This window comes from Triticum urartu, chromosome 6A, assembly GCF_056163025.1.
Source record: "Triticum urartu cultivar PI428250 chromosome 6A, HENAU_Tu73, whole genome shotgun sequence".
Taxonomy (NCBI): Eukaryota; Viridiplantae; Streptophyta; class Magnoliopsida; order Poales; family Poaceae; genus Triticum; species Triticum urartu.
Genome location: NC_141878.1, coordinates 6,146,668 through 6,155,823, shown reverse-complemented (window position 1 = coordinate 6,155,823; position 9,156 = coordinate 6,146,668). Strand labels below are relative to the sequence as shown.

General features: G+C 45.8%; 2 protein-coding genes across 2 annotated transcripts; one reads left to right on the top strand and one right to left on the bottom strand.

Annotated features, from left to right (window-relative positions):
* The first annotated feature begins 2,741 nt into the window (after positions 1-2,741).
* Positions 2,742-4,478, top strand: LOC147963030 (uncharacterized). The gene is made up of 6 exons (XM_087531227.1): positions 2,742-3,251; positions 3,336-3,541; positions 3,628-3,828; positions 3,899-4,030; positions 4,109-4,221; positions 4,292-4,478. Exons 1-6 carry the CDS (start codon positions 2,771-2,773, stop codon positions 4,476-4,478), a joined length of 1,320 nt encoding a protein of 439 aa, XP_087387353.1. The 5' UTR covers positions 2,742-2,770.
* Positions 4,479-5,853: 1,375 nt separating this feature from the next.
* LOC147963029 (protein FAR1-RELATED SEQUENCE 5-like) lies at positions 5,854-8,584 on the bottom strand. Its single transcript, XM_087529446.1, has 5 exons — positions 8,408-8,584; positions 8,258-8,323; positions 7,995-8,172; positions 5,955-7,791; positions 5,854-5,866 (listed from the first exon to the last, which is right to left on the bottom strand). Exons 1-5 carry the CDS (start codon positions 8,582-8,584, stop codon positions 5,854-5,856), a joined length of 2,271 nt encoding a protein of 756 aa, XP_087385572.1.
* Positions 8,585-9,156: the final 572 nt, after the last annotated feature.

The window sequence follows — 9,156 nt, the reverse complement described above, 5'->3', positions numbered from 1 at the left end:
GGAACCCCCTCCCCGGCAGACCGAGAAGTAGCTGGTTGCACTGGGGCTACGTGATCGCATGCATGCAATTGCACCAAAGTGGGCGTACAGGTGGGCACGGCCAACGTAGCCCCCCATTCAAGGTTGGAACGAAAACGGACACAAAACGGACGTTGCATCACTTCCGGGCAGTGTTTTTGCGATTTTCGACCTGGAAAACCCTAGAAAATGCGCCGAGCGCCAGAAAAATACGAGAATTGGCGTGTGTGCTGTGGATGGTGATGGCAACATGTGGAAAAAGTGTCGTGACGTTTGACGGAGCAGAAAAAAACCGTAGTTGGGAACCCCCTCCCCGGCAGACCGAGAAGTAGCTGGTTGCACTGGGGTTACGTGATCGCATGCATGCAATTGCATCAAAGTGTGCGTACATGCGGGCTCGGCCTACATAGGGCCCCACGCAAGGTTGGAACGAAAACGGACACAAAACAAACGTTGCGTCACGTCCGGCCAGTGTTTTACGGCATTTTCACGGGGAAAATCCTAGGAAATGCATCGAGCGTCGGAAAAATATGCAAACTGGCGTGGGTGCTGTCGAGGGTGATGCCAACGTGTGGAAAAAGTTTCGTGCCATTTGGCGGAGTCCAAAAAAAATTATCTATCAATCAATGTATTTTCGATAATGGTTGTTTTAAAAAACAGACGCAACTAATGATTGGGAAAAAACTAATAAATAGGTTCTTACAAAAAAACTAATAAATGGGTTCTTACAAAAAACAGACGCAACTAATAAAGCCCGCGTACATGCATATCCATCGGGGGTCAAAGGCCCTCCACGCCTCCACGATGTTGGCCAGTCCATGCCGCCTCCACGAGCGCCTCTCGCGACGCCATCTAGGGCAAACGCAGCCCCGACGCCACCTCACACCGCCTCCACGATCGCCTCCCCCGACGCCATCTGCGGCCACCGCCGCCCCCGACGCCAAGTCACGCCGACGCCGCCCCAACACGCGCGACGGCCCTGAGGCCATCTGCCACCGACGCCAGCTCACGCCGACGCCGCCCCAACGCCCGCGACGGCCCTGAGGCCATCTTCCACCGACGCCATCTGCGGCTGACGCCATCGCCCCCGTTGCCACGATCTAAGTACTGCGTAAATACATACCAAAGATTTTTTCAGAAATCATAGTGTTTTTAAAAAAACTTTAAAATTATTTACAGGTGGAGACCGACGCCATCTGCCACCAACGCCACCGCGCCGTCGTCCCCAGGGCCGGCCCTGATCCCATGGCACGAGGTACTATTCATTCATCATGTTTATCATGTGCCCATATAAAGTAGCTAATATTTCTTTTGCTCCTATTCCTAGCGACGGTGGAGTATGGAGAGATTTTTTGTTCGGTTGAGAAGTGGTGTCTGTTGGTCAACAAACTAAACTCTAGGCAGAAAAAGCGTTTTGCAAGCACTAGTCTTGGAAAAATGCTGATGATACCTCGTGTGCTCGCAAATGTTTGCTCCAGTTCATTATTAAATCGTATTCGTTGGACAGAAAAAGGTTCATCATGCCATCAAAAAATGGTGCGATATCATTGCGCACCGAAGATGTGTTTGACATTTTCGGGCTACAGAACAAGGGCAAAGATGTCATGAAAGCGCTAGGAAAAGGGGGGTTAAAGGCGAAGGTGAAGGTGCCTAGTCGCTTTTTAGATTCCAATACGGGGGAAATGATGATAGACGACCTGATTGAGAACATCGTTGCCAGTGGCACATACGATGATGATTTCCTCCGTAGAATTGTTCTGCTTCTTCTAGGCACGGTTCTTGCACCGCAGTCCACGATAGAAGTTCCTAATGCTTATTACAAGTTAGTGCACGATGTGGAGGCCATCAAAGCATATAATTAGAATGCGTTTACGTTACGCGTTTGCGTGGAAGGCATCACAAAGACCTTATCAGATCTTACAAAATTTACTTGGCCGATCCGAAACCTTGCGCTCCTACAGGTAAATCTTATGTTATATATGTTTCTTTCGAACTATAGTTTGTGAATTTTGTTTGCTAATATACTTCCTGTTCATGCAGTACATGTTTTGGGAGAAAGTGCAGCCACTGGATGATGAGGCATTTGATCCATTAGCTAATGAGTATCCATGATGCTTAATTGGTCAGAAGATGAGGCTAAGAAGCGTGACGCATACGACACGGCATACGGCCGTGGTAATGGGACGGTAAGTTACTATTTATGTGTTACTATTTCGTACTACATGCACTTAAGTTACTATTTATATGTTGAGAAATTTTAATTGATTTTACCTGTTACAGATTGATGACGTGATAAGTGAGAAGTACATGCAGACATTAATTGCTCAACAAGGAAGAAAGGCGGAGGAAGAATTACAGCAAGAATTAGAGCAGGAAGATCGTGTCCAAAAAAAGAAAGATAATAGAGATGAGGCTTCATCGAGCAGGGATAGTACATTAGATCAGGTGATGAAATGCATCAAAGATATGCAAAAAGAAATTAGACTTCTCCCTCAAAAATGCGCTGAGGTAATATGAGTGATGTGTACTTCAGTTTACATTGGATTATTCATAATTTATGCATGTAGTTAATGCAATTAATGTGTCATTGCAGATAGTAGTGGAGAAGCTGGAGAAGAAAGGTCTTGTCTTCAAGCCAAACAAGGGGTCTGATGATGACATTGAGTATGTGGAGCATAGTGAAGACTGGGTGGGGAAGTATGGTCCATCAAAATATTGGCCAGATGTACAATCAACTCCCGCAAAAGAAGATATGGACAACAGGGTGGACGCATCCTTCACCACTGGGAACGGGAATAAATTGGCGCGTGAGAAAGGTGTGCATCACAACACACCTGGTACAGGAGATGAAGGCGACCCCTTCGTTATTGAGGATAATGGTAATTCTCCCAACCCATCTCTTGCGACGGTAGACACGAATGACTTTCCAGCTATTACTTCAACCCCCAAGAATATGAATGAAGTGTCAGACGGGTCTAGCACCGATAAATCTGAGGAATTTAGTATGGATAGTCTGAACACCCGTATTAAAAATGCGAAAGAAAATGGCACTAAGGAGAATGATGGGAAGGAGAATGATGAAAAGGAGAATGATGAAAAGGAGAATGATGAAAAGGAGAATGATGAAAAGGAGAATGATGGGAAGGAGAATGATGGGAAACGCAAGAGGAAACGGTCAAAATATTGTCTTTCACCTTTTCTTCAGAACGGTGGACGTAAACGTGCAAAGAAAAGTAAGTGCTAGGTAATTTATTCTTGCAACATACTTCTGTCCTTGCATGCACACTTTATTAACTCATTGTTTCTTACTATTTTAGGTCTATTTGGTATAAGAGCTGCTATGATTAGTACTGATTACATTAATGAGGTTCACATAGAGGCCGCGAAGGTTTATATCCGGACACTGGCAGAGTCGGAGAAGCTTTGCAGAAAAACTGTTGTGCACATGACGGGAATTGGTGGGGAAACATGTACACCTGATATGCTTGAAGCCATCATTTCAAAAAAGTGGTTGCATGGCGGTGTAAGTATTAGCACTAAGTTATTAAGTTGTACATGTCATTTACATAAATTATCTAATAGGCGTATTGCTGTTATGTTATTTTGTAGGTCATCAATAGTTATTGCAACCATATGCAGACCCATAATCCTCGTGCTGACCGTCACATATTATCATCTTGGGTGTCCCACTGGCTTATTCTTCGTGGTGATGGAAAGGTTAACAACTCAAAGAGGCATTTTATGGATCATTTCACAAACCAAACTAAAATGGTGTCTAGAGTTACTGAAGAGTATTTCATCAAAGATAAGGTACTTCAGTTTAGTATGATCATTCGTAGTATATCTGTGTGTACACCAACATGAATAAACTTTGTTGTAGGCATACTTTCCTTTTCATGTGGACGAAAGTCATTGGGTAACAGTTCTTATGCACAACAAGAAAAAAGAGTTTCAAGTTTTAAACTCTACTGGTAAATGCAACAAAAGAGTTCTTGCAAAGATTGCTAATCTGGTAAGCTTACAACGATACATAAAACAATATATAGTTATTCGAAACGTACTTCATATGGATTTTTCATTTTTATTTCAGAGGGCAGAAATAGCTAATGATACAAACGAGGTGAATGCTCTTATTGGAACGAAACATCCTGGCGTATCTTCCTGGCCAATAAGGGAGTATGATATGCCATCACAAACAGACGGGTATGTTGCAAATGTTGAATTAGTATGTACTTGTATGATCCATCAATAATTGACTTGTGGTTTCTTGCAGAGTCTCTTGTGGTCTTTTCGTGGTGAAATGCGTTCAAAGCTGGGACGGAGATGATTGGACATTTGAGTTCGATCAAGATGAGGTTAATGCTTCAAGGGGACGCATTCTAGCTGAAATACTTTTTTCAGAATGCAACACGAAGGAAGAAGTGAAAGAGAAGATCCTCAAGATCATGGAGAAGAAATGAGTCGGAGGATGGGGTGTTGGCTATTATCTCCACTAAATAAATGTGTCGTTGTCGGTACTTGATACAATTTTCATATTAAGACATCACCTCTATATTGTAATGTGGCATGGTTTAGCATGTTCCGCAACTAAAATGTGCCGTGGTCGGTATTTGCTACAATATCTATTTTTCAATGTCACTTTTATTTGCATCATTGTCGGTGACACTCTTATTTGCATCATTGTGGGTGATGTTATTTTTTTAAATGAGTATATTTGTTCTGCACTTTCGTAATAGTAATATAATATTTTTTAAAAATATTCAGAAAAAAAATGCCCAACCACCGCAGCTGGGCCCATAATGGGGAACAGATCATACCCAAATCAAGCCCAAAGGGGGCGACTCGAGCGGCTGATAGAGCCCACTAATGGGCCCGGCAACGGGGTCCAACGGGGCTGCGGGCAATGTGATAAGAGGGGAGCTCGGTGGAGGGGGCGGAGGCAGCTATTTAAGCCGCTCCTCGCGCCCCCCGGCTTCCGAGGTGGGACTAAAAATAGCGTCCCCGTCGCGCCCCACACTGCACGTGGTCGCCGCAAGGCTCAGGAGGCCTATTGTCTCGGGCCGGCCCAGTTCAGCCCAATGAAAGCACGCCGCCACTCGGCCCCTCCCCCGGCCCACGCACACTCCCCTCCCTCAGTGCACGCGCCGCAGGGCTCATGAGGCCGTTTTCGGCGCTGTCATCGGCCGGCCCAGTTCGGCCCATAGAGGCATGGCGCCACTCGCCCCCTCCCACGGCCCACGGCCGACGCCCCTCCCCCGCGCGCTGCCTCACGCCAGTTTAGTCCCACCTCGGAAGCGGAGGGGCGCGAGGAGCGACTTAAATAGCTGCCTCCGCCCCCTCTTTCGAACTCCTCTCTTATCACACTGCCCGCAGCCCCGTTGGACCCCGTTGCCGGGCCCATTAGTGGGCTCTATCAGCCGCCCGAGTCGCCCCTTTCGGGCTTGATTTGGGTGTATGATTTGTTCCCCACTATGGGCCCGGCTGCGGTGGTTGGGCATATTTTTTTTCTGGCAGTACAAATAAACAGAATTTTGAAACAGTAGGCATATTTTTTTTCTGGCAGTACAAATAAACAGAATTTTGAAACAGTATAAATAAACAGAATTTCGAAACTTCATATAGAAATAGTACAAATCATCACGTAACAGTACAAATCAAGTTTTCTGGCACACATGTGCAAATAAAAATAGCATAGGTTATTCAGACATAACAGTACAAATCATCACGTAACAGTACAAATCAAGTTTTCTGGCACACACGTGCGAATAAAAATAGCGTTATCCAGACATGACTCGTGCGATCACTTTTATTCTTCCTACAAACCAAGCTGCGTCTCTACGCCCAGTTCCTGAACAAAACATAGAGAAATGGATGAGCAAATATAGTTGGTAAAATCAAAGTAGCAACATAACAAAAATAAAAAGGTTGCAACTCACTTCTCGTTCTTACTGCATGTAGCCTTGTTATGACCTGGGAGACCACACAGACTGCACAAAGGACCACTTTTCTTCTCTGTAAAATCTTTTGGCCTATCATTCTTTGTAACGTCGGGGCCCCCCTTCGATCGCCCCTTCTTAGGTGCACCCTTCGTCGAAACTTTCTGAGGATCACCAATACCAGGCTCAACTTGTTGCGCTTGACTTGCCTCCTTCTTCAGCATAGCATACCTTCTACTTCCTACAAGTTCCTCCTCTGAAATCTTTTTCTGCGCTATTATGTTGTCCAGACATTTCATCAACTCGTCGTACAAGAAGGGATCATTTGCTGCAACATGAGCAGCTTCTGCGGTTTTAATGGTTATTGCACTATACCGTTCTCTCTCCAATGGCCCTGACCAACCCCATCCAAACATATCACTCTTCCGCTGCACAGGCAACCCATCTCTCGCATGTTTGGACAACCGATGCATGACACAACACTTTGGTATTTCAGTTAAGTTCAGATGATGGAGAACAAACAGAATGTGTTTGCATGGCAGCCCTTTCCGAACCATCCTAAGACAACTGCATGTAATAGTTTGTTCTGAGTTACCTGGTTCATAAACAACATTGTACGTGAACTTGTGGTTATCCTTCCATGTCACCATGAATGTTTGACGCCCAATTCCCACGAGCGTCTCAAATATCTCCAGCTGACCCATCTTATGCAAATCATCTTGCAGGATGTAGAAATTAGCAGGTGTGAATACTTTGGCGGCATGCTCCTCAAGGGCCTTATATTCAGTAACCGACGGTGGTTCCTTCTGGAATGCCTCGCAGTCATCGTACGCCTCGTTCTCACGCAGGCGAACTATACAATTCTCATAATGCACCACCAAATCAACAATTGTCATACCGTAGTCCAGGTGAAGGTGAAGGCAGGAGTTGAGGCTTTCACTCCTCTGGTTACTTCGCATACCAAGGAAAAAACCATCAGAAAGATATGAAGCTGCCCAAAGTCTCCTCTTCCTGTACATCCTGTCAAGCCACTCTTCGGTTCTATCCGTCTTCCACTTATCATAGAAAGCTTTCCATCTCTTCTCAAAGTTCGCTTGAGAGGTGGCATAGTACAGGAGCGATCTGAACTCATCCAGTGACTTGTAATGCAGGTGCCTTTGCATATTTTTCTCGATATGCCAGGAGTAAAGACGATGGAAAACATCTGAAAGGACAGTCCGAATAGCCCGGATCATTGCAGCGTCACCGTCTGTGATTATTGACTTTGGCTTCACCTGACAGTTTGCCTTCATAAATGTCTGCAGCAGCCACACGTATGTCCCTTCCGTCTCGTCAGCAATGATGGCACAACCAAACACTGTGGTGCAACGGTGGTTGTTAACTCCGACAAAGGGGACGAACGGCATACCGTATCTGTTCATCTTATACGTGCTATCAAACACGACCACATCTCCGTAGTCCTGATAGTCCCTCCGCGACTGTGCATCGCACCAGAACATACTCTTCAATCGCCCTTCCTTGTCACGCACATACTCAAAAAAAAACTCAGGGTCCTTCTCCTTCCTGCTCCTCATAATGCCAACTGCCGTCTCTGCATCTCCCTTTGCAATGAGCTTCGTTTTTTCTCTGCAACAAAGATTGTAAATGTCCCTCCTGATAAGCCCGCACTTATCGTACGAACCGTATCTGCTGATGAAGTTGTCCATTATAATATGCTTTCTTATCCCGGCCGCTTCCATCGCCAATATCTCCGCCCTCTGGCCATCTCCAATCCGTCTGTGTGACCACAAAAAACAAACCTCGTCGGGCCGAGCCATCGCGTGGTTGTGATCATCCACGAATGATGCGACGAACCAAACGCCACGTTCTCTGTCCAGCTTCACCACCATATGTGCACCGCAGTCACAACGGTCTCTGGTCTAAGCCTGCGCTTGCGGCCCTCCATGGTTATGAACTTGCTCTGCCTTCTCCCTGCCCTGGAGCAAAGAAACCGCCGGTACCGTATCATTCCCGAAGCACCTCGTTTCACCTTCTGTTTCCTGATACTAAACCCGTGCTCTCTGGCGTGATTGTTGTAGAATATGTATGCATCCCCTTGCGACCGAAAGGTCATAGCCATAACCTTCCAATGTGTCTCAAGCATCTTCTGCTCCCTTTGAGCCTCCTCAATATCAATCTCTCCCTCATCGTGATCAAGTACAAGACCATCTGACTCCTCCTACAACATTCATTTGAAAATATATATGTCAATTACTATCATTTAAATCATACTATTGATCGACGTACAACATCTAACAACTAACCTGGCTCAAGTTATCTGCAAATGATTCCTGCCAACTATGTTGCACATTGTCAACATCCATATCTTCCTGTAAATTTGTACACAAAGATATATAGTTAGCCATGCCATACTTTGCAAATTCAAAAATAAAAACAAAATATACGCCACTTACGTTCTCGCTATTTGCGCCATGTTCATTATTATCAAAATCCTCCGGAGGTAAGATATCATATGACGAGACGGAATCGTTGTCGCTGCTGTCATCATCTTCGTTCAAATTATCGTTATCGGTCTTAGTCACCTTATCAGTACCATTCTCGTCCCTCCCGAATGCGGATTCTTCGTCCATGTCAACACGCCAAACTCACAGAACTGCAAACCATTTGAAGTGTTGATTACAACAAGGACAAAAACTCATGTTGGTTTGCAAAAAAATAGAAAGACGTGTAATCCATGAACCCAGCAGCTACCATGAATTTTTTCTTAAAGCAATGGTTCAAACAACACTTTTTTGTCTTGTGTGAAACAAATAGTTGAGGTTGCCCATCGGTGTGTGCATATTGTGTGATGTCGTCATGACATAAATAAGCGTTCCTTAAATTAAGTCTGGCCTCCATTTACATTCTAGATTCATCACTTAACTAGCCCTAACTTATATCCATCATGCCCGCTAGGTTTAGATGACAAACCTTGCCCCGCGGTGTAGGCGTCGCCGGCGTTCGACGACGGCAGCTGTCCCCACCTTGAATCTAGCAGCCGGCGACGTGCACGACGAGCCACCGGCCGGATGTTTGGCAGGATCCGCGACGGGGGGTGGGGAGAGTGGTGCGGAGGCGGCGTGGCACGTCAGGCCCTTCACGTCCGGGGGGTGGATGATGACGGTGAGATGCGGCGACGCACGCCGTTGGGACGGCGACGGCG

Bases quoted from the DNA above. Each gene is read 5' to 3' on its own strand.
- LOC147963029 (XM_087529446.1), bottom strand. From the start codon at position 8,584: ATGGACGAAGAATCCGCATTCGGGAGGGACGAGAATGGTACTGATAAG. The intron at 8,173-8,257 runs GTTAGTTGTTAG...TGAATGTTGTAG, and splicing joins TTGCAGATAACTTGAGCCAG to GAGGAGTCAGATGGTCTTGT. The intron at 7,792-7,994 runs GGAAACAGAAGG...TCGCATCATTCG, and splicing joins AGAGCACGGGTTTAGTATCA to TGGATGATCACAACCACGCG.
- LOC147963030 (XM_087531227.1), top strand. From the start codon at position 2,771: ATGGACAACAGGGTGGACGCATCCTTCACCACTGGGAACGGGAATAAA. The intron at 3,252-3,335 runs GTAAGTGCTAGG...TTACTATTTTAG, and splicing joins ACGTAAACGTGCAAAGAAAA to GTCTATTTGGTATAAGAGCT. The intron at 3,542-3,627 runs GTAAGTATTAGC...GTTATTTTGTAG, and splicing joins AAAAGTGGTTGCATGGCGGT to GTCATCAATAGTTATTGCAA.